Source organism: Podarcis erhardii, assembly GCF_964252035.2.
Source record: "Podarcis erhardii genome assembly, chromosome: 11".
In the NCBI taxonomy this organism is placed as follows: Eukaryota; Metazoa; Chordata; class Lepidosauria; order Squamata; family Lacertidae; genus Podarcis; species Podarcis erhardii.
In genome coordinates, this window is record NC_138501.1 from 44789062 (window position 1) to 44814941 (window position 25880).

Below are 25880 nucleotides of genomic sequence, written 5' to 3' on the forward strand. Positions count from 1 at the left end.
GATACACGTCCCCACAAACCACTGCCTCCCATCTCCTAAGTCAGATTCCAGCCCCCCCCCCTCCAGTTCACACTCATCAGCCTCCTGCCAGTCCCTGACATCTTGTAATCCCATAGCCCAACCACTAGGTTCTAGTCTAGAATGCAGAGGAGAATTCTGCAAGAAATAGTAAAATAGCATGATGCATTTCCAAGGTGGGTGGATTTCCTGCTTTGTACTACAATAAGTCTGGACTCTATCCTGGGAAATCCAAATGTGTTTGTATCTTAAGAATCTTTTGAACGGCCTTCTGCAATACATAGCTTGGAAGGTTGGAGCAGAACTTGTACATTTTCTAGGACACATAAAATAAAATTACGTTTCAACGAAGTTTTTTATTTATTTATTACAAATGGTCTGTTTTGCAGAATGTTGTTCAGTTGAATGGCAACCACCTGAGTTTGCTTCAGAATTGCGTTGAGCCCATTGTAGTGGTTTAAGGCAAGCAGACCAGCATGGTCAAGAGATGGTCAGTAAAGGTGAATAGAAGAAGGAAACCGGTCAAAGGGTTAATTAGCTATGCAGATCACAACAGCTCTACCCTTTGAACATTGGGATTCCACATACACTCTAGATTTTCTCAGTAAAATATTTCAAGTATATCTTCTATAAGCATGTTGATATCTCCCTAGGATGGCCATGTGTCCTACGTTACAGATGATAGTCCTCTACCTGAAGGGCTGTCCAGTCCCCTGCCTGGAATAAAGAGAGAGCCATAAGAAGGGACCATGAAGTTGCCTTTCTGGACCTCAGTCTGAGCAGGCAGGTGCATAGGTCACTTGATCAGAATCTTGTTCCTCACTCTGTTGAGATAATATTTCTAAATTTGAATCTATGCATATAGAGTGTCACACGGGGAGAGGTGGTCTTTATCCTTTTCCCTTACCTTCTTGAATACTGTAGGCCAATTGCAGTCCTTCAGCCCCCTCCATCTGGCACTCAGAACACTCCTCATGCTGTTCTCCCTATCCCCATGTGCCCCCTGAAATTGGCTTTGGGGGGCAGGTGAACCCCCAGAACAGCACAGTGGCAGGTGGGAGAGAGAGATTCCTCCTTCTAGTAAGCTGAAATTGTTGTGCAGAAAGAACCTTCATCTTAGCATAGCACTGACTTCTACCCTTCCTTTTTTTTTCACTCCCGAACTTGGCAGCAGTGGGGCCCATTATGCATGGTGGTGTTCTAAAATGTCACCCTGTTGAAAAAGTAACATGACGTACACAGTCTACTGTATGTCTCAGTTAAGGGACTTTTTCGTTGTAGGACTTAGCTAGGGTATATTTGATATTGTACTTTCAGATCTTTTCTGAAGTTGTTCCATGGTGGGTTTTTTTCTTTTCTTTTAAGTATTCTCAGGGTGATTCAACAAAAAAGAAAAGAAAGAAAAGTATAGTCATTATTTCAGCTCACTGCATTCACTGTTAAATACTTTAACCCCCACCACCCAAAGTTAAAATTGTGACTAAAGCTGATCCTTATATACTTAAACCTGAGATTGTGTCCCCTTGAAGTCAGTGGACCTAATTTCTGCACAGACATAGAATTGGAAGGGACCCTGAGGATCATCCAGACCAGCCCGCTGCGAGGCAGGAGGCAGCTGTCCCATAGTATTGACAAGGCAGAGCTCATCTCAAAGCATCAAGACCTGAGTTCTTATGGCCTAATGACCACTGTAGGCCTGCAGCATATCTCTATCTAAGGTTTCTTACTTTTGTCAAGTTTATCTGATGTGAGGGTAGAATAACAAATTTGCAAAACCACATTTCTTGCAAATCTGTGTTCTGCGGTTTAATTCAATATCTCATTGTCCCTCATGAGCCTAGTAAATTCCCTAGCAAACTAGCTTTGATTTCACAAATACCTATGTAAGTGATAATGGCAAAAAAGAAGATATAAAATACACTTCCTGGGTGTGTTTTGAGAGGCAACCATAATATATGTGCATATTAGTACTAAAAATTATATACAGTCATACCTCTTGTTACGTTTGCTTCAGGTTAAATCTTTTCAGGTTGCGTCCCATGGCAACCAGGAAGTACTGGAAAGGGTTACTTCCGGGTTTCGCTGCTCACACATGTGCAGACGCTCAAAATGATGTCACGCACATGCACAGAAGAGGCGAATTGCGACCCGCGCAGACACGGGTTGCGTTCTGCTCATGTTGCGAATGGGGCTCTGGAACGGATCCCGTTCGCAACCAGAGGTACCACTGTACTGTATGTGTTCCGAGTTTGTGCAGTTTTCAGGTTGCAGTTTGGACATTCATGGTGTTTTCCTTTGAGAGAATTTCAAAACGTGCTGTTAATTTTGCAATTACTGTGACCTGACAAATATGTTTCCACTAACCAGTAATCAAGAATTCATTAATTGTGCTGTATGATTGCTCATATTAATGAATATTTTGAGTTCATATCTGAATTGGGATTTGCATTTTGCTCATCTGAAAAATTTCAAAAGCATATTCTTGTTTAACTACTATTTACACAGCTATTTCTTTGAGGCATAATTTCAAATGAGCACTAGCATATGGAAGTAGGCAGGCAAGAAAATAACTTTAAGAACAGAGGCTGGAGCTGGAATGTACCAAAAGTGTAAATATGTGAAATCTTTTGTTTAGGAATCCTCAATCTATTTGAAAACACTGGGTAATGAAAGGGAATGCAGATGTAATTTTGTGCGAAGAATTGTTCTGAACAATACTTACTAACCAAAGGGAATGAAGAGTAGAGCAAAATTCACATTGGGTGTGTTCAGGCATTAATATTAAACTATGGTTTAGCATTATGAGAATGACCCAAGCCTCTTCTGTGCTCTTGCTTCATCCTCCTCTGGCACAGCCAATCGGACAAAAAGAGACACTTTGATTTCAGATTAACCGCAGTTTAGCATGTTAGCCAAACCCTACTGTTTAGCACATGGGTCGGCAAACTAAGGCCTAGGGGCTGGATCCAGCCCAATTGCCTTCTGGATCCGGCCCGCGGACGGTCCGGGGATCGCCACGTGGATTGGCGTGGGGATTCTGATCTTTCGGGCTGCACCATTCCCCCCCCCACACACACCGCTGTGGCGCCTCCCTCCTCCTGGCTTCTCCCTGCCCTGCCTAGAGGAGGAAGGGGGCTGGGCTTTGTTGAGCCACGGTTGGCTGAGCACCATTTTAAGCAGCCCCTCTCCGGAGCCAGCCCTTTCGCTCTGCTCATTGTCTCATTGTCCCGCTGCTGCGCCAGCCCCTGCCACTCAAGGCACAGGAGCTGTGGTTGGCTGAGCGCCATTTAAAGCAGAGCACCCCCTCTCCAGAGCCAGCCCTTTTGTGCTATTTATCGTCCCTCCACCACCAGCCCCTGCCGCCCGTAAGGCACAGGTAAGCAGCCACCGAGACTCGTCTGGTGCTGTGGAGAAGGGAGGGGAGAGTCGGGGGTTTTTTTGTTTCTGTTTTTTCAAAATATAGTCCAGCTCCCCACAAGGTCTGAGGAACAATGGACCGGCCCCCTGCGGAAAAAGTTTGCTGACCCCTGGTTTAGCAGGTTAACCAAAGATCACAGTGATTAAACTTAACTATTGGGGGGGGGGTGTTATGGAGCAACAATGTAAACTTATGTTTTGAAGTTAGCTTGTTTCCACTAACCATACATTACAGTTTATCTGGATTTGGATGACATAAAAATCTGAGGTTATTTATTTATTTTTTAAAGGAAAATGAAAGCTTGTGAAATACACAATTACAATGTAGGAGAAAGAGGGAGGATTGTTGGAGCCTGGGGAGAGGTTAGGTTTGTCCTCGTAATGCTAAACTATGGCTTACTTTAGTATTACGCCCAAACCACCCCACTTCAGATAAGTGCAAGGAAATCCTGGTGAATCAACATTATATATTTGAAGGAGAAACTGCAAATTAAAACTGGGATGAGAGAGGCAGTGATAACTTTGTCATAATCAAGCTGTCCCTAAAAGATGCCTCTCATTCAGACTTTCTAACACCATCATCTGCTTGAGCTTTAAATTTGCTCCATGTTCTGGCCTAGGCCCAATTTCAGACAATAGTCCCTTGGTCCATACATCACCATAGTGGGGGAATTGGCAGAAATCCAGACTGCCCAGGTCAGATCTGCACATCTGCTCAAATTTGCATTTCAATCCCGTTTTCCTCTTCATATGACTTTTAGATGCAAGCTAAATTGGATAGGTTTCATTAACAGAGGCCTTCCATGAAGACGGAACCCACAAAAATTGGAGCAAAGCAGCTTTCGGTATCTGTGCGGGGATTATTCTGGAGTGTATGCTATACTACGCTACGGTTTACACAAGTCTGAAGACGAGGACTATATAACACTGCTCTCCCCCCCCCCCCCGATCATTCAGTGGAGTTGGGGATATCTCAGGGCTGAAAGAAAACACGAGGAGCGAGCACATCGTTACAACAATCATCCTTTGTCCCATAAGCCATGGTTTAGTGGACTGCGATCATTATGTCTCAGCTCGGCCATGCTCTCTGTGGTAGACAGAGGCTCCATTGGAAAGACAACCAGCAGCATACTATCCCCAAAATAGTTCAAATCAAGTAAGTTATCTTTCAGGGCTTTGGGCTTTTTGCCCATTGGAAGCAATTGGTTGCCAGTTAGCCTCTGGGCCTGATTCAAGGTGTTTAAAGCCCTAAATGATCTAGGTCCTAAATATCTGAAATACTGAAAGGACCCCCTTTGTTTATTAAGAGGGGGGCGGGTGGGGGGGGGAGTGGTCCTTTGTAGTTCCAGCCTCCACATGGGGAGGCAGCCTGGAGGAGGGCATTCTCTGTGACAGCCTCTAAGCTGTGCAACTTCACTATATAGTTCGCATCAAATGCTGAAAATGTACCTCTTTACCCTGGCCTGGGACACCTGAGATGCATATTTTTTGTAACCCGGTCTATTCGTGTCATTGCAATTTGTTTTAAACTGTTTTAAATGTATTTTAAATTGTTGCGATGGGTCCTGGGACTTAGGGTGAGTAATACAACATTTTTTAAAAAAATGTAAATTTTTAAAAGTTTGAATATGGCTTAAGGCAGGGATGGGCAACTTGCAGTGCTAGAAAACATGAGATTAATTCCAAAAGCCCTGGGCATGTGATCAGGTCAGACCTGTGGTAAAAGTAATCTATCCCCTTCCCTGCCAGCCCTCGGGGGGGGGGGTGCCAGGAGTGAGGAAAGATAAGGCAGCGACATAGGAACAAAAGGGTTGGCCTCATCTACTTTGGACTCTCTGCACCCAGTGCTGATTTTAGCCCCAGCACCAGTCATCATGCAGCCCCATTACATCATAACCCCAAGGGAATGTTGACCTCAAAAGAAAAGGAGAAGGAAAAAGACTGTCCGCCCTTGGCTCCAAGAGTGCTTTTCGTGCAACACAAGTAAAACCAGCAGCATGCTGATCTGCATTGCGACTTAATCTGGTGGCGACCTGTGTGAGTCTTGTGAGCAGCTTAATTAACTCATTCATTTACAGATAGGTAGCCGTGTTGGTCTGCCATAGTCAAAACAAAAAAATTCCTTCCAGTAGCACCTTAAAGACCAACTAAGTCAGTTCTTGGTATGCATGCACACGAAAGCTCATACCAAGAACTGACTTAGTTGGTCTTTAAGGTGCTACTGGAAGGAATTTTTTTGTTTTAACTCATTCATTGTTCACACAACCAATCCTACATGTCATTTCCCAACTTTGCAAACAGTTATAATGCTGTACACCTGTGTTCCCAGTTAGCTAAGCACTGTAGATCCCATTTTTCAAAAGCCAAGCCCTGGACCCTCTACTTTTGAAAATGTTGATGTCTTTGTGGTAGTTTTTGTTATGTGAATGGTGCCCCCATGCCCTCCCAATGTGTCCCAGCGCAAAACCAGGCTGCGAGTTGCATGACCCATGCAAGAGCACGGCACCCAAAACCACATATTTTTTGGCACTGCGACCTCGCACAAGACACACGTCCAGCTGTGATTTCATGGGCTTTGGGGCGCTGTGCTCTCACAGAAAAACACAGCCCCCCAAAATGGGATGTTCCAGACAGTTGACGGTTATATGCCACACACACCCTGGGTGGGTTATGGAGACTCCCTGGGGTCTGTGGACCACCAGTTGGGAACTACTGCTGTATACAATATACAGTCACACCTACAGACGCTTCAGGTTGCGCACCGCACCAAACCCGGAAGTACTGGAACTGGTTACTTCCGGGTTTCGGTGCTTGCGCAGAAGTGCCGAATCGCGACCCGTGCACGCGCACATGCCGCACTGCGGATTGTGAACACTGCAGGTTTCGAACGTGCTTCCTGCACGGATCATGTTCACAACCCGAGCGTCCACTGTACTGGTTCACATGCAATGCTGGTTCACATGTAAGCTATGGCTGAACAAGAGGAGATTGCAGCTGCTATGCTCCTCCCCTGGCCCTGCTGCTTCTGTGAGCTAAGCCATGGTTTGACTTAGCTTGTTGCTCCAACATGGGCTTATGGTTCGTCTGGTACAAGACAAACCAGATGCCTCAGACAACATGCTGAGTCAATCCATGGATTAGCTCACAGCAGCAGCAGGTCCAAGGGAGCAGCAATGAGGCATCAATTTCCTCTTTGGGAACCCTCATGCTGATGTGTTCTCACTGAACCATGTTTTAGCTTAGTATTACATGTGAACCAGCTCCATATCAGCAGTTCTAAAATGATCAAACCATGAAGCAAAAACATGAATGGCAGGAGAAAGCATAAAATTGGTTTTCTGGCATCACAGTCCAGGACAGAATGAAGTACATCAGTGGGTTTAAGCATGCTTAATCTGTGTTGGTTTTGTAGCCTTTGTTCTCTAGGGATGGGGAAGCTGCATCTAGATCAGGGTTTCACAAAATTAGGTCTCCAGCTGTTTTTGGACTACAGTTCCCATCATCCCTAGCTAGCAAGACTAGTGGTCAGGGATGATGGAAATTTTAGTCAAAAAACAGCTGGAGACCCAAGTTTGGGAAACCCTGGTCTTAGAGCATGAGAAGGTGGGCATTACTAAGACCCTAACTGATCTTTTCCCTCTGCCTTGTTGCTGGATATTGCAGTTGCTGGGGTGTTTTAAGTTCAGTTTCAATTTTGAGCGTTTTATTAGGCTTTGTTGTTTTGTACACCACTGTGTGCACCATGCTGGAAAGGTGGCAGGAGTGTGCATCCTCTGCATCGTAAACAGTTGTCAGGTACATGCCTCCAGTCTGAGCTGGAGCAAACCCACGGCAGCTGCAGCCATTAGAAGCAATGGGCTGATGTTGCAGCACTCATGTGCCAAGTACTCCCAAACCATTGAAATTGGACTGCTATCTGCAAAAGTGTGTCCTGGGTGGTTGGGTGGTTGCAGTGGTGCAAGTTGGGACCCATTCTTCTGCTCACTAAGGACTCATCAATTTTACACTTCCTGGATATGGAGGAAACTACAGTTTCTTGCTTATTCAGATGCTGCCTTGCCTGCCTGTTCCTGGAAAGGTAGAATAGGGATGGGGCTTGAGAAGGCACAAAAAAGGAAGGAAGGAAGACCATAAACAGAAGCTGGAAGTGGACAAGGACACACTACAAAGAATATAGAGGGAGTAACCTGTTGAAACATTATAGGTTAACTTGTGATTTGGAGAGAAACTGGAAGTGACACTGAACAGGTAGCCTTGCCACCATGGATGCTGAGAGGTCTGTTCCAATGCTTGGGCCAATTCAGGCCTTGGGATTGTAGAAATGATTGGGGAGGGTGTAGAAGTCATCTTTCATGTCCCCCACCCCCCCGCCGTCTCAGATTACTGGATCATATCAGCTGCTGGGCTAGAACAATGCACAGTGCAATGATGTAACCTCATGCATTTTGTTTACCATGACATTGCAAGGCGGTGGGAGCAAACAGCCACGAAGCAGTGGCAGCTCTGTCTCTCTCACAGTACTAGCTTAACCCATCAGGCTACAATCCTAGGGGCATTACAGGTGAACAAACCCCATTGAATTCACTGGGACTTGCTTCCAGGAAAATAAGCATAGGATCTGGGAATGCACAAGATACAAAGCTAAGGAGTATGGGAACAGATACAGTGGTGCCTCGCAAGACGAAATTAATCCATTCCGCGAGTCTCTTCGCCTAGCGGTTTTTTCGTCTTGCGAAGCAAGCCCATTGACGGATTAGCGCTATTAGCAGCTTTTAGAGGCTTTTAGCAGCTTAGCGGATAAGCAGATAAGCGGCTTAGCGGCTTAGAAAAAGGGGGGAAGGAAAAAAAACCCGCAGGACCTTGCAAGACATTTTCGTCTTGCGAAGCAAGCCCATAGGAAATTCGTTTTGCGAAGCACCTCCAAAACAGAAAACCCTTTCGTCTAGCGGGTTTTCCGTCTTGCGAGGCATTTGTCTTGCGGGGCACCACTGTATGACAGTTAAGAGGCTTATGCAGTTTTTTAAAATGCAAGAAATGCTATTTCTCCCTATACTTAAACATGTACCGTAGTTTGCCAACCCAAATGATCATGCTGCTTTTCAGCTGGTTGTGGGTGGGTCTTTTTGGCCGGGCAGGGGGATTTCTCATTCTTCAACAAAGATTTAAAACAAACTAGGTATTTATAACCAGCAAAATGTAAATTTACTGTAGCATTATCTCTAAAGAATATGGTTCAAACTTTACCTAATGTATCACTCCCAAGAAATCTGATTCATTGGCGTTGCTGTCCCTTATGTTTTTCTTGAACAAATAGAAGCAAGCTTTCCTAGTACATATAGTTTCACCAGACCAATATTTATGCTTTTGGGTTATTTATGCTTTTGTAACTATTTGGAAGTTTGAGAAACATTGAAATAAAAAAGTGTTGGGTTTGGGGGCATTGATCTACTGAGGCATTTTGAATTGAGCACCCCTTTAATACTGAGAATTCTGTTATGGGTAGGTAGACAGTTAAAAACTTATAGGAACTTTTGCTGTGTCATGGGTTGCTTAAGCCAGCTTGTTTAAACTAACCAGAGTTTGTGATAAACCACGATCATTCATCCAGAAAACCAAGGTTCATGGAAAATGAAAGTAACAGCTGTTGAATGCACACACGTCTGAGGATCATGGAACCTTCTTCCTGCTAAGGCATGTTTCACTAAACCAGGCATAGGCAAACTCGGCCCTCCAGCTGTTTTGGGACTACAACTCCCATCATCCCTAGCTAACAGGACCAGTGGTCAGGGATGATGGGAGTTGTAGTCCCAAAACATCTGGGGGGGGTGGAGTTTGCCTATGCCTGCACTAAACCATGGTTTAGCATGCTAGACCATGACTAATGCTTAATTGTTCTACTGCTTCATATTCCCCATCACATAATAAAGCAAGTACACCAACGAGAGAGAGAGCAACCATCCCCTCCAGAAAAACAGATGGGAGAGTATCCTTTCCAAATGAGCCACTTCCATATCCTTGATTGACGTAATTTGAAAATCTAGAGAATCTGGTTGACCTAGCTCAGCATTGTGGTTCCCTAGGCCCATCTGTAGATTAGCTGGATGCATATCTATGCAAAAGTGCAACTCTATTCAGGTGTTTTAATCCATCACTCGATGAGGGAGAATAGGAGAGTATGCTAGCCCTTCCTGTCCCCGGATAACTTCTGAAACAAGCAATCTTTCTGTTCATGCGAGCTTCCTAATACAGATTAGGACAAGCCTTCTCCCAAGGGAAGCCCATGCTGCTGCAAATAGGCCACTGCATTTATTTGCCTCAAAACATCTGGAGGGTGATGGGAACTGTGGGGCTAGCACAGCCATTCCCACTCTCCTTTACGCAATCCTAATTTTACAAGGATTAGAACACGCAACCAGAGCTAAGGTGCCACTAGGTGTAATAGAGTTTACTGCCAGGTAAGTGTGTGCAGGATTGCAAACGCCATCCTACTGGAGGAAAGCAAAAAAAAAAAAAAAAAACTTGTATTTGCAGCAAGCCTTGGCTGTCCAGCTAATCCCAAATAAAAATGTTTGGTGTGATTTTAAACTGCATCTAGGGGATCTGGGTTCGGTTCAGGGAATTTCGTTGGCACAAGGGCTGTCCTCCACTCACCATATGCTATTGCATCCATAAATAGTAATTATAATAGTAGCATTTCTAGTTCTAAAAAAAAGCTGAATTGGCCTCTGGGCTCATGTACATAATAAAATTGCTTAATAAATAATTAACAAAACATAATGGATAAAACATTAAAAATGACATCACCAACTTCTGTCAGCCGACACCAACTACCCCTGGTCTTGATGTGATTACTCTTTCTGAAGGAAAGAGTTATTTCGTATAATATATCATATATATTTTTACTTTTTAAAAAAGAAATTTTATAAGGCATTTTTCTACGACAACAGCACACAAGGTAATGCCAGTTCCTTGTGCCATATGATATCCTATGAAAATTACCTTGCATGCTGGGAAAATCTCCCTGTAAGAGAGTTTACACTGAGGTGCAGCTCTTTATTTACTAGATTTCGGCAAAATAACGATTCATTAATCTTCACTGTTATTGTCAGGATTTGACTTCTAGCTTCAGGCATTCATTCTTGGAGGGAAATTGCCATGTTTTGTAAGATACCTCCCCCCTCCCCTTCTCTACCATTTCTGATTGCTGTTGCATTGTATTGGTGAAATTTCGTTCCTTTTGCCATGGCGTGTGAATGTTAGAGTAGGCTCCCTGCCAGTTTTGTGATCTGCTGCCTGCTTCAAAATGGAGGCAGGAAGGTATCCATTTTCATCAAGATGATGGGGATGTTTTGGTCTTCCTGACCATCTGGAGTAGAGAGGTCTTTAAAAAGTAGGAACATATATATATTAAATATACAGATATCTGCATATATTAAAGTCAAATAAAATGCAAAAATAAAAATGCTGTCCATTAAACTGCATTTTTTAAAAAAATAATGGCAACAAAATCTGGGCATTTAATAAAATTTTTAAAAATGATATCTGCTTAAATCAAATCAAAGCAAGAAAATGAATAAGATTGTTTTTATTCCTTGTGAAGAGATGGCTAGAAAAACCTTTGTTGTATTAGTAAGCAAATGTTAAGTAAATTAGGTTTTTGGCATACTTGCTAAGTTTATTGAGCAGCCAAATGCGCTAAGTACTAAAAAGCAGGGTTTTCCCCCTAAAGTGCATGCATGCTGTCTTGGTGGTCTTGTGCCTATCCCAATTTTTAATGGTTCTTTTAAGTTTCTCAGCAAAGACCAAAGATCATAGGAGTTTAGCATCCCAGGATATGCTTGGTACTGCTTTCTCAATTTTTCAGTCATGGGAACAAAGGGCTGATTTCCTAACTTCTCCCATTGTTCCTCTTCTAATGTATGAAATCTGCATATTTCCACACAATATAGCACTTTCAATGGTTTTGTAAAATTATGTTAAACTCCATGATATCACAGTTCCACCGTGCATATGTTGGGCAGAGAGCTTGCAGCCAGGCAGACGTGGCAGATATCACTCATTTTAGCAGTGGGTTTCTTTTCTATGTTTACCCCACTTCAGAGACTCAAACCCCTTTAGTGATGCCACTGAGTGTACCCCACACTCTGGAGTACAGTCTGCCTGCACATCTGCATATGCTGAAACACACACACACACACACACACACACATACACACACACACACACACACCAGATTTCTGTTTCTATTTTGTGGCTCCCGCAACTCCCTCTCATATTTTTCCTCTGAGTTTTGTAAGAAAGTCAGGAAGCTGCCCTTAACAAATGCCCTATGCGGGTCAGCCATGCCAGTCAGGGGCTGCATTCTCTCTCAGATGATAAATATGTGATTTGGTTGAAGCGCAAGTGCTAAGAGCTCCGCTCATGAGATGGAGCTTCTTCCTCCTATAAAATCATGGAATTGTAGAGTTGGAAGGAACCTCAAGGAACATCTAGTCCAGGCATCCAGATGTTTTGGCCTACAACTCCCATGATCCCTAGCTAACAGGACCAGTGGTCAGGGATGATGGGAATTGTAGTCCAAAATATCTGGAGGGCCACAGGTTGGGGGTGCCTGATCTAGTCCAACCCCCTGCAATGCAGGAATTTGCAGTTGTGCAGTACAGGGATCGAACCTGCGACCTTAGCACTATCAGCACCACTCTCTAACCAACTGAGTTCCCGTCTGCATAATTCATGCTTAGCGGGATAGGATGGGGCAGAGCATAGAGATCTCCAGGGATGAGGAAGCAATCAAGAGAGATTTGAGGGCACACCTAGAACAGGTTGAAATCCTTTAGTGTAATGCAAGGCATCTTCATATCCATCCCATGCCTGGGTTGTACTGTTCTGACTGCTCACACGATTGAATGCTCCCCTGACTATATGAAATCTCCATAGAGCAAACCAGATACCGGGGAGAAGGGTAACCTAACCTAACCTTTTCTCCAGCATGTTAATTTTTCAGCAATGTGAGATCCCACCTGTACAGCCCAAACTCTAGTTTGCCACCTTAGTGTGAACCAGGCCTAAAACATTCTCTGTTACAAATAGCTATGGTGTTTTTTTCCTATTTCAGTTTTAAATGAAGCATGGAGTCTAACGTTATGAAGTGGATTGTGCTGAATAAAAAATAGGGATAAAAATCCCATTTTTAACCCCCTTGTTTCAAGTGCAGTCATTCTTGGTGGAATACTAAAGGCAATTCTTTTCTCCTCTTTTTCCACCGTAGGTTTATGCCCCTTCTGCAAGCACTGCCGACTACAATCGGGATTCACCAGGCTATCCATCCTCAAAACCAGCAGCCAGCACTTTTCCTAGTTCCTTCTTCATGCAAGGTAAGGTGGTGCTGTTGATGGGATTTTGCTGTGCATGCATTTTGAGAACCAGTAGGAAATGGGTCAAAAACAGCAGTCAGCTTACTAGGTGGGGTTCCCTTTCGAACTCATATGGCCACTGTATGAGCAGTGTTGGTTGCCAATTCGTTTCCAAGCCCAATTCAAGGTGATCACATTACTGTTTAAAATCCTAAACGACTTAGCCCTGAAATATTGTTGAAAGTCCTGGTTCTCCTTTTGAATACTGCAGGTCACTCATGCCTTTGATATTCCTCAGTTTTGAGGTTTAAATGTCATGTACCCTAAGGCAAACTTGAACAGTTAGGCTTATGTCCTAAAATTAAAGCATTAAACTTCATGCACATTTTAGAAATAAATAAAGCTGAATAGCTTGCCTATTTGCTCCCTTTGTTATGTTTCTACAAAGTTATTCAGCCTCCCCTGTTGCTTTGAGAGACGACAGGACAACATGCTAGGCATGTATACATTTTCATTCATTTCAGCCCTACCTTTTTATTCACACTGGCATGTAATAACCTAAACAACCATATAAACAATGCAAAATATTATTGTTGTTTAGTTTGTCACTTGCCATAACCAAAGTAAAATGCAAGAACAAAATATACGTAGTGAACATATCCATTAAAACAATACTGCACACTAAAAGTGTTTATCCACAATAATCAGTTATAAAGCAAGAAAATCCTTACTCACCCAGCAGTGGGATTAACATCTATAATAACTGCAAAACCAGAATGGTATTATTGCCCAAATGCGCAAATAAAAGAATGCACACGCATTAGAAACGTAAGCGTTAAGAGACAGCAGTTTCCAAAGATGGATGGAGCAATCCAAACTCAGCCTCAGTGACAATTGGAACTAGCACCTGCCAATCAGGGCAGAAGGTGGAGGTGGATCTTTAATATGCCAGCTCCAGCAGATCCATCGCTAGCCCTGCTTCTCTCCGCACGCCCCCCCCCCCCCCCGTGATACTTCCTCTTTCAGAGCCTTACACAGACCACCAGTGGCAGGATTCCAACTTCATGACAGCTCCCACCTTCAGTGGGCACAGCAGAGGCACCTGCAGTAGCACTTCTGCTGGCAGAGCCTGGCAGAGGGCCACCTCTTCTAAATCCTAATCTCTAGCACCATGGATTAGGATTTAGGATTGTTCCCTACAGCCACATAAAAGCAGTTAGAATTGCCCATCAAATGCCTGTCTGGATACATTTTTTCCACGGGCCCATCTACAAGCAGAAAGAGCCTGTAATATTTTCCCAGAGAGGGCATTCCAAAGGTGTGATGCCTCCACAGAAAAGGCCCCGCCTCCAAGGCTCTTCTGTTATACTTCCATCCAAAGATTGGTAAAGGTGGTCAAAATATGTCCTCTGCTCATTCGTATGTTAACTTTTGTCTGGCTTTTTTTATAAATTAAAAAAAAATGAAACATGTACAATATTCACTTTATTGAATAAATGTCATGGAAACGCTCCAGTTCACCATGTGAATACTGCCTGAATATGGAGGAATTCCATTTTTTACATGTTTTTATATTGTTTAGATATGTAATTTTAGATGCTTTAATTATAGTGTGGATGGTATTTATGACGTTGTGTGACTCCTTTGGGAGGAAGGGTCACATAGAAATTTTAATAACACCCTATTTTAAGCTCCTCTTTTACCCTAGCAAAAATGTGTAACAATATAGGTCGTAGGTATTTAGGATTTAGATAAAGATAGCACAACAAACTATAGGAAATTCTTTGCACATAAGACCTGTGACTAATTGGTGGTGATTCAAGAGATGTCATTTGCTTTTCTCTGGAGCAAACTTTTTTTTTTAATCATGAGCACATACTTATATAAAATTAGTGTAGCCCTTGGGAAGCAAAAGGGTGATACATAGCTCTTCCCATTTGCGATTGCTATCTTTTAACGTAAACTGCTACCCAACGCAGCAGAGCATTAGGTGTGCACCAGACCTTATTAGAATGCTAATTTTAACATTTACTGGAAACACAACACCAGAATGTTAGGTAACCAAGCCTTCAGAGAAGCCTATTTTTCTTTTCTGTCTTACAGACGGTCATCACAGCAGTGATCCGTGGAGCTCCTCCAGTGGGATGAATCAGCCTGGTTATGGCGGAATGCTGGGCAATTCTTCTCATATTCCACAGTCCAGTAGCTATTGCAGTCTTCATCCTCATGACCGCTTGGTAAGCCTATGAGTGGATTTCAGCATCATGCTATAACGTATGTTCCATCTGTGCAAACATTTCATTTTGTCAGATGGAATGCTCCACACTCTCCTCCCCCCACATGCTGATTTGGGGGGAGCGTTGGTCTCCCAACTCCCTTCCGCTTGCCAATATTGAGGGCCATTTCAGAGAGGAACAGAGGAAGGCCCTGTTGCACGAGCATCATTCTTTGTGCATGTGTGAGAGTGCTGTTCTGAAAATGGCATCTTCTACTACTTTTAAAAAAAACCCCAACAACATTCATTTGAAAATTAGAAAGGAAAGAAAATGTTGGTAACATTTTCATGGAAGACAAGCAGGGCTTTTGTTGTGCTCATGCTATTTCTGAGATGGGCGAGAGGGTTTGAGAATGTCTTTTTTCCCTGTTCTATAAATTATCATGCAAGTGGTCATCATTATGTAGAATGTTCTGTGCATTCCTTTGCTAATTTTATTTTTATTTCCAGTGGGGATTTTTAAAAAGAAATAAGAAGTTTGGTGCCCTGGTAGGTCCTGAAAGGGAAAGGGGGCTATTAGTAGGGTTTGTAGATAAAAAAGTAATAAATAGCATGGGGGGAGGCTGTTTATAAATAGAACAAATAAACTTTCATTCTCTGTGCTATCATAGCCATCTAACTTACTTCAAGGCAAAAGAGCTTATAATTGCATACTGAGAAGGAGTGTTGTTGGAAACTGGTGCCAGTTTGAGCTGGTTTTGTGTGTTTTTGCACACTACTTTTAACAGTAAAGATCATTCATTCATTCATCTGGAGCATTTGTGCCCCACTCTTCAGTCAACAGGCTCCCAGAGTGGCTTACATGCAGTCAATTAAAACAAATCAGCCCCTGCCTGCAGGCTTACAATCTAAAACAACAACACACAAGGGAGAAGGGACAGGGAGGGAAGACGAAAAAATCAAACTCAGGCACCTGTACTTAAACAGTTCTTCTTATAATGAACAGCTGGCACAATTCAGGGGTAGGAAGTACCTGATACAGCTGGTCTTTTGGCAGAGCTGATGGAATGAGCCCTGCTTCCCATCTCCCCCACTGAGGCAGCCTGATGGTATGGCTGCTCCCAGGTGACAAGTGAGAGAGAAGAGGCCTGATGGAGCTGGTCTGTCACAGCAGAGCAGATCCATGAGTGGGAGAAGGAGCCAGGGGGCAGAATCTTCCTGGAAAATCCATGCAGATCTTCCAATTTCCAGCATAACAACTCAATAAATCTGTTAAGCCAGGTACAGTCATACCTCGGGTTGAAGTAGATTCGGGTTGAGCATTTTCGGGTTGCGCTCCGCGGCGACCTGGAAGTAATGGAGCACATTACTTCTGGGCTTTGCCGCATGCGCAGATGCTCAAAATGACGTCACATGCGGAAGCGGTGAATCGTGGCCCGCGCAGATGCGGGTTGCGTTCGCTTCAGGATGCAAACGGGGCTCCGGAATGGATCCCATTCGCATCCAGAGGTACCACTGTATCAACGTTTTGAGAACCCAGGACTCACTTTTAACCTGTAAACATGCATTGGGGGACCCATTTCTAAATCCTTTACATTTGCGTGGTGGTAGTGTGCCTGTTGCAACTCACCTTGGATCAGGCCACGACCCACCAGTTGAAGACCAGTGTGTTAAGCTACGCAAGAGAAGAAAAAAGAAAAACACTCTATAGGAATCAACCTACGTTTTGCACACAACTTCTTTTTGACATTCCTCAACTGTGGTCAGCAGAAACAGGTTGCTGGGTGGGGCAAAGCCATTGCACTAGGTCCTTGGAAGCTGGGTCTCTGTTCCTTACTGAGAGGGGAGGTGGCAGGGAGGTAGGCATGGTGCAGGTGCACTAGCAGGAGACGCAAAGTGGCTCAGCTGGTGCATTAACACCATGTAACCCTCCTACCAGGAAACCAGTGTATCAGCTCTAACCCAGCTAGAGCCAACCTGGTGCCCTTCAGATATTTTGGACTACAACTACCATCAGCCCCAGGCTAGCACTGGGAGCTGTAGTCCAAAACATCTGGAAGGCACTAGGTTGGGGAAAGGCTGCCCTAACACAATGCTAAATGATCCTTGCAAATTGTGGACATGATGCAGCTGAAGTTTAACCCCCTTTTATATCCCACTGGTTCACTGGGGCTGAAATCCCAGAAGCATTGACGAGGCAACAAACTACTGAGCATAGTGGATCTTGCTCCCAAGTAAACATGGATTGGATTGGATTGCACTGCACTGCACTGCACAAGAGTTAGGTGCATGCTTAATTCTCTTCCACCAAATTCAACAGGACTTGAAAGTGCTTTGACAAATAGGTTTGAGTTTAGCTGGATCACACATCATTTAAATTTGTTGCAAGTCATGGGCATATATCTTTGTTGATGTCTCTTAGAGTTTATTTTTATATTGCGGCTTTGAGCATGCAATCACCTTGGGATAGAGCGGAATAGAAATAAATATTTGTAAACATCTCATGTCTTCAAAATGGAACATGACAAACATTTCTATTGTTTATGCTGCCCATCTGTTGTATATGGGATAAGAGTAGTCTCTGGGATGTGAGGCTACAAAAGCCCATATATTTATATGTGCTAGTCCTTTGCATACAGGAGGGTACGTCTATGGTGGGATTCACCTAGCGACCTCTAATGTCCGGTGTCCCACACTGATGGAGAGCACCAGATCTGGGAACTTTATATCAAACAATGGCATAGGAATGGCTCTCTGGTGAACTCCCTACAGAAGGCTGAACTAGTGCTCTGTAGGAATTTTGGTTCTTTCCATAGTGTCTTCCACCAGCAGTCTTTCCAGGCTCATCGCCAGAAATTTCATGGTGAAGTAGGTGTGTGCATTTGTGCTTACCATTGCAAGTCAGTCTGAAATGGTGAAACCCCAATAAAATCTGATATATGTAATAATTATTTAATTGAACCGCATAGGAAGAGGGAGGTTGGGGCATGTCTAAAGGAGACTAGGCTCACACAGGCAGCCTGCAGAGCCCCATGTCCTTTCATCTGCAGCATGCCTGCTGTGAGATATGTGTGCATTATTATATCATATATCTTAATAAATATATATCTGCTCAGAAAGCTGTGTCCCCACACGTTTTAAAGAAAGTTGAAGTGATCCAAATGCAGAGGTCCAGCTGTTAACGTGCTCTAATGCTGACTGAAATGTTCTCTCGTTATGCTTTCTACCACAGAGCTACCCATCACACTCCTCAGCAGACATCAATTCCAGTCTTCCTCCAATGTCCACTTTCCATCGCAGTGGCACAACCCATTACAGTGCTTCTTCCTGCACACCACCCGCAAATGGGACAGATAGCATAATGGGTGAGTTGACAAGCTGTTTTCATGCTTGAGGAATGTCAAGCTTCTCTTTGATTCCCACAAGATTCTGCAAGAGGGAAGGGGCAATGTTTCATCAGTTGTGTCATCAGAAAGGATTGCTTCTCTATGCTTTTCGAATATATTATGACTAAAACGGTGTGGGTGGTTAAAGTCCTTGCTGCACAGATGGCTGCACAAGGCTCACCTCTTGTCAAGTTCTTTGGAACTAGAATTTCATCTCTACATACTACAACCACAGCCACTTGCCTTATTATTTCCCCATTATTTCCCCTTCCCTCCCAAAAAAGTGTTTGCTTTATTCACGTTACGGATATGCCTTAAAAAATTACATGCACAATGAGTTTTCTCTCTGGACGAGAGAAACTCTCACAGACCATGGGTATCAACAGCTGATGTCCTAAAGAGCTGTGAACACAACAGTTCCAGTTTCCTGAGTGGATCATGTGAGGATATTAACTGAAAACGATGCTTAAGTCTGTGCATAGCATTACCCATGTGTTTTCAAAGGTTCAAAGCTATGTGGCATTCAGTCAGCCACTTACCAGAAGAGATTTAATGCAGCATATGCTAAAGATTACTCCAGAATATCTCCCTCATTCATGTATTAATCCTGCTTTCTACTCTCACTTTAAATGACATGTTTGAATGACATGACGCATGGCAGTATGTGGCTTTTTAGTGGAAACATTATGTGTGCTTTCCCTTGAGGCCTTGGTTTTACTGTGATTTTATTATTAGAACAGTCACATAATACTGCACTTGATTTTATTTTTTTTTACAAGCGTGTTAAGCTTCCAGTGCAGTGGGGTGATAAACTGTCATATGGCACAGGAGGGACATGAATTTTTATCCTGCTGTGTCAGTACTTCTTATCTTAGGAAGAGTGAAAATATCAAATTGACCCAAGTTTCCGTTCTCTTTCTTAAGTCTTATAACCATAACTTTTGTGCAACTCAGAGATTTGTGTTCCATCCAGGAAGTTGATGCCGGGTTGTAAGAGTTTTGCTTGTTAACTCACAGTATCTGCTTTGTCAAATATATAGATATAGATATAGATATAATTTGGCTCAACTAAACCATGAGAACAGAATATTGGGCTGGATAGGCCTTGGTCTGATCCAGCAGAGATCTTATTATACTCTTAATCAGAGTCACTTCTAGGTTGCATCAACATTGTTTACTCTGTCAACATTTTACATGCCTGAGAAGGTTGCAATCTGAGACCAGCTTTCATAGTGAGGTGTTTGGGTCCTGGCATTAGTAGTATTAAATTTATATAGTCTACCCATCATATGCCGAATGACTTCCAAGCTGTTTACAGGTATAAGATCAATTATAAAATCCATTCCTAATTCAAGTACACAACAAAATAATTCCATCAATGCATTAAAGGCACCCACAATCAAAATATCTAATAAAACAAACTGGTTGAAAAGCATCATAATTAAAATGGTTAAGAAACATTTTCAATGCCTAAACCAAGTGTTCCTTCAAAAGCTGGTGGAATGTCAATACTTAAGGGGCTTCTGGTATTCAGCAAGGAACATATTAAGTAAAGTGGTACCTCGGTTTTCGAGCATCTCGGAAGCTGAACATTTAGGTTTTCGATCGCCAAAAACCCGGAAGTAAATGCCATTCCATTTTCAAATGCGTCTCAGAAGTTGAACGGCTTCCACTGCGTGTTTTTCAATTTTCTCCACTGAAATTGAAATTATCCCTTTGCACCTCGGTTTTCAAATGTTTCGGAAGCCGAATAGTCTTCCAGAATGTATTATATTCGAAAACCGAGTATAATGGTTCTAGGGGTTGCTCGTGCGTAAGCCGGTGCAAACACCTGGCTGGGTTGCCTGAGTGAACCTTTTCTGTCCGGACAGCCACTCACCCGTGGCTGTCTCAATTGCTGGCAGAATCTGTCAGTGGGCGTTTCTTAAACTTATTCCAGCAAAGAAGCTCTTTGACACCTAGTCTCCTCCTACTCTCTCTGCACGAAAGCCTTCTGCACAAGGAGGGCATAGGCAGCGGAGGACCCCTACTCTCCCTGCTGGTTCCCGGCAAGGAGTCATGGGACCGCCTCGCTGCTTCACCCATCTGCCCCCCTTCTCCACTGGTGCTACGCTGATTCTCTTCCCCAGAAGATGGGCTGCCTCTCCCAATACCGGGACGCTCTCTGGAATCCCTCTGGATTTTGCTATCTCCCTCCAGCACTGATGGCAGTTCCCTGACACCGAGGTACCACTGTACTTACTTATACATAGTACTGGCATATACCAGATACTTGCATCCTAAAAAGATTCGTGCCAGAGCTCTTCCAAAAATTAGTTGGGCCTTCTCCCTCAAAATGGAGGTGCCCAAAGTGGCTCCGGTGAAGCATAAAAGCAACCATTAAGAAGGCATTAGGTGGGAACAAATCTATAATATAGGAAGGTTGCCATGAAACTCAAAGCTTAGCAAATCTAAAAAGAGCTAGGACTGAATAAAATCAAGCCTTTTTATTCATATCTTACTAATGTAATACCTTATTATCAATATCATTAAAACATAGTACAGTGGTACCTCGGTTTACAAACTTAATCTGTTCCAGAAGTCCATTCTTAAACTGAAATCGTTCTTAAACCGAAGCGCACTTTCCCTAATGAGGCCTCCCGCCTACCGCCGGTGCCCTTCCACCATTCGGATTCCATTCTTAGACCAAGGTAAAGTTCACAAACCAGGATACTACTTCTGGTTCTGCGAAGTTCATAAACCGAATAGTTCATAAACAGGGCTGTTCTTAAACCAAGGTACCACTGTACAATAAAAAACAAGGTCAAATGCACCTGTTGAGAATCATAATTTAAATAAACAAAATCAGTTAAGATTCTGAAGCACGTTATAAATGATCATAGTTGAATTGGTCATTGCACTCTTCAACCCCTCCCAAAGGCCTAGGATGGATTATTCAGTAATTCACTAAAAAGCCATATCCTCAGGCTGTGATGGAAGACTGGCAGTAGGGAAGCAACAGAATGGATGGTACAGAGAAAATGCTCTAACAACACATTCCCACCAAACCTTCACACAAGAGGCCTCACCAGAGGACCATAAGAGAACAGGCAGATTCATAAACAAACATATATGGGGTTGAGGGGACAGGAAAGGGACAATCCTTTAGATATTATGCCAGAAATGTGCAGGATTAATCACTATATCATACCTTACAGTTATATCCTCACGGAGAATGACTGAGTCCCTTCCCAAATACGTTCAACTTCTTAATATGTCATTGCTGTGTGGTCCCGATCCTTGACATTTCCACGTCAGCAGATTTGCATTCCTAGGCATCCCAGTTCCCAATCAGGACCTAGATTGCAGGGAGTCATTCCCACTATGGTTACATTCGCATGGAAAGATGGGCGGGAGGAGCTTTTCAGAATAGCATCTAGCTTGGCTATTTTGCTTCCAAGACCATAGCCAGAAACTTCGTGATAAGGTACCTTGAACTATAGATAGACAGCCAAATAGGTTTAAACAAAATAAAAAAATTCCTTCCAGTAGCACCTTAAAGACCAACTAAGTTAGTTCTTGGTATGAGTTTTTGTGTGCATGCACACTTCTTCAGATACACTGAAACAGAAGTCACCAGACCCTTCTATATAGTGAGAAGGTGGGGAGGGGTATTACTCAGAAGGGTAGTGGGAATGGGTGATTGGCAGATAGCTGTGATGAGCCTGTTGACGACTCTTAACGACTGCAATAGGTCTTACAGGAAAAAGCAAGGGGTGAAAAGGTGATGAGATCATTATACATGACAAAGCCATTTTTCACCTTTTCACCCCTTGCTTTTTCCTGTAAGACCTATTGCAGTCGTTAAGAGTCGTCAACAGGCTCATCACAGCTATCTGCCAATCACACATTCCCACCACCCTTCTGAGTAATACCCCTCCCCACCTTCTCACTATATAGAAGGGTCTGGTGACTTCTGTTTCAGTGTATCTGAAGAAGTGTGCATGCACACGAAAGCTCATACCAAGAACTAACTTAGTTGGTCTTTAAGGTGCTACTGGAAGGAATTTTTTTATTTTGTTTTGACTATGGCAGACCAACACGGCTACCTATCTGTAACTGAAATAGGTTTAAAGTTATTTAACATGCAGTTTAATATAAAGTTATTTATGCTGTAAACTTCCTAAGAACTATTGATCTTAGTAGGATTTGCACTTGAGAATACACTTGTACCTTGGTTTGCAACCATTTTGGATTATAACCACGTCAAACCCGGAAGTGCATGTCCCATTTTTTGGATTACAACCCCCTTTTTTTGGAGGCCCCATTGGCGAAAGCACGCCTTGGGTTACAACCTGTTTTGGTTTACAACCAGACCTCCGGAACGGATTATGCTTGTAAACCAAGGTACCACTGTACATTATTAGGATTGCACTGTTACAGTACTAAATATTCTAAAATAAAATGTAGGATTATACAATAAATAATAAGGGCTCAGTGTTTATCAGTTGCCCCTGTGTCATTGTAATTGCCCATAAATCTGGAAGGCAGAAGATTTAATAATAATAATAATAATAATAATAATAATAATAATAATAATAATAATATCTTTATTGTCATTGCCCCCTCTCAGGGACAACGAAATTACTTGGCTGCTCCATCCACCCAGATAGGGCACTCCACTCAAAATCAATCAAGTTTACTCCTGGTTCCTGCGTGTCACCAGTGGTCCATGATTCTGTGATTTTAATTGGATGGTTATTTTTATGTATTTGGGAGGTGGGTTTCCCAGCTCTGGATTCTTGTTGTCTTTTATGTTTTGCCCTATGGCCCTGAAGGCATGGAGTCTCATCTGGTCAATAAATGGGAGGTTTTATGTTTAAAAAGAGGTAGAATCAACTGAGAGCTGTCCTATCCTTACTATCTACTTGATGTCTGCTTAAAGACACATGAGTCATTTAGAGTTGCCCAGGACCCTGGGGCCTTTAGACCACCCAACAAAAATTCCAGTTTTATCTCTTTGACATACATTGAGCATAGGATCCTAGGAACTGTTGAATTTTTAGAGCCCGCTTGATAATAACATCCAACTCAAGTAAGGAAAAGGGACCTGCGGAAGTAACCTTTTGTTCGCCAAGTTTTATGCTATTTTTATGCTTTTTTTAGCTTTTGCGCTAAAATAAATTATTTTATTTAATAAGAGCTTACATTTTTTTCATGACAGACTGCTAGCTTGCTTCATATCAAGTTTTCATGAAAAAGGGTTTGTGCTCAATTTATCCCAGAGGAGGAAATCAGGAATAGCCCACCTCCCTAGTTGTTTCGAGTGTTCTGAATGACTCTAGATCTAGGATTGCCTGTCTCTCTGATATAAATAAAGATGGGGTGAAGGCAGCAATTCAGTCCATTCTGTGGGATAGCCAGTGTGGTACCCCCCAGATGTTGCTGGATGACAAATCCCATCATTCCTAACCATTGGCCATACTGGCTGGGGCAGATGAGAGGTGGAATCAGCAACATCTGGAGGGCATCTGTTGGCTACTCTGTGTCAATAGACTTAGACTGTGCTGTCCCATGCAGTGCAGGAAATGTGAAGGCAGTAAAGTAAGACCTCTGTGTCTCCTTATTGCAGGGAGAAGTGAATTACTATGTAGGAGAAGTTGTAGTTATTTGCAAAACATCCTCTTCAATTGTTCTATGAACAGAGGGGAGGGGAAGAGAGAATGCATCCAAGGCCTGCTCCAGTATCTTCCCCAGGGATAACCATGGAATTGATGGGGTAGGTAGGGTCCTCTGGGAAAATTAAAGTATATCCTTCAGGTGTGGAATTCCGGTGTGCAGCACACATAAGGCGATTCAGTGCTTGAGGTATGTTTGAGAATTAATGCTAGTTAAAGGGTTCACGCAATGCAATTAGCATTAAAATGCAATTGAATTATGGATACCTGCACCAAGAATAGAAAATGGGATTGTTTTCCTGCCTTTCTTTTATGTTCATTCTTTTGTTTTTCAGCAAACAGAGGAAGTGGAGCAGCAGGAAGTTCACAGACAGGCGATGCACTGGGGAAAGCACTTGCATCTGTAAGGAAATATTCACTTTGGGATCACTTGCATAGCATAGACTTGAGTCAGAAACAGTTACCAAATATTTCGGAACATGAGTACCATGTGGGATAGATTTCATCACTGCTAGCTAAAATAAATTTTTTTCAATACTGTAGCGATGTTGCATATATATATATATATATATATATATATATATATATATATGAAGATTTCTGGAGAATGTAGATAATTTGGGGTGAGTTGTTGATGCCCAACTCTTGCTTTGCAGTCTTCCATTCACTTGACATGAAAACTCAATAGCAACAATGTTTCTGAGTATTGCTTCTCATCTTACGTTTGAAAGGCAGGGTGGCTTCTCATGTATTCACGTGCATGAAAATCTGGGGCACACTTCCACTACAAACTTAAACCAGTTTTCACCCAGTTCCAGTTATGTATTTTCATCCAAGAAACTCTGGGATTTTAGTTCCTTGTCAGGGTGATGAACATTCCTGCTCTGCATCACATAATTGATTCCCAGGGTTCTTTGGGAGGAAGCCATGACAGTGAATCCCATTTAAGTTTGTAGAGCAGTCATACCCTCGAAGTTGGAGCTGCAATACGTGTGTTTATCTCGCACCCTGGACGCTCTGTGTCCAGAGTTGTCCTTAACACAAATCCTCTCCACAAGAATGAGTACAGCTGTGACTTTCAAATGTAATTTGAGCAGCGAGCCAGAGAAAGGATTCATTGGGAAGGGATTTGGCTTTCCGTTTTGTGTTTTCCTTTCAAACCTCAGGGGCCTTTAAACACTGCCCTAACTGTGCTCAAGCTGCTTTTCTGCAAGCAACTCCTGCACAACTGACACACATTTTTCATGACCCACTCATACGGGCAAGGGGGCCGATAGCTTGGGTCCTCCCTTCAGAATTGGCACCGCCCGCTGTTGTGCCGATTCTGTGGTCAAGCACTGCGCCATCAGCTTCTCTTCAGCCTCTGTTCACATGTTGGGAGTTTTTTAAAAAATGCTCTACTCTCTGCTACCTTAGAGAAAGCAGCTGCACAGCCTTGGTAATGTTTAAAGGCCCCCCAAGTCTGTTTCTTTGCAGTGGTTAATATTTAAAAGTCAGTGTTTTAAGGTCTGGGCAGTCATCTCTTAATGCCGCAATACTTTGTGTATGCTGACTTTTAAAAGAACCACCACTGCAACTTAAATTTTCTGGGCAGAGTGGATTCCACTGAGTTCTCATGAGAATTTGACATTTTCTGTGTCCAGCTAACATGTGTTACAAAAACAGCCAGGGGTTGGGGGTTTATCACAATTTCTGTATGATAGATGGATACAGTACCCCCCCCCCCAAAAAAAGTTATTTAGCAGGTGCCCCGAGGCATTTATTTAACAGGGAAGATGATCAAGGGCTAATTAATTTAATTGCCTATACATAACTCAGAGGAAGAGTTCACATA

The 25880-nt window shown here is 43.0% G+C and overlaps 1 protein-coding gene across 19 annotated transcripts in view; it reads left to right on the forward strand.

Annotated features, from left to right (window-relative positions):
• The window catches only part of TCF4 (transcription factor 4), a 343442-nt gene that overhangs the window by 272773 nt on the left and 44789 nt on the right, over nt 1-25880 (forward strand). For all 19 annotated transcript variants that reach the window (XR_014161417.1, XM_081881482.1, XM_081881470.1 and 16 more), the window contains 4 exons: nt 12704-12809; nt 14892-15025; nt 18236-18368; nt 24382-24449. Coding sequence is in view for 18 of the 19 variants with exons in the window: in XM_081881482.1 (XP_081737608.1) it covers nt 12704-12809; nt 14892-15025; nt 18236-18368; nt 24382-24449 (441 nt within the window). In the remaining variant the exon portion in view is untranslated. The remainder of the gene's footprint in view (nt 1-12703; nt 12810-14891; nt 15026-18235; nt 18369-24381; nt 24450-25880) is intronic.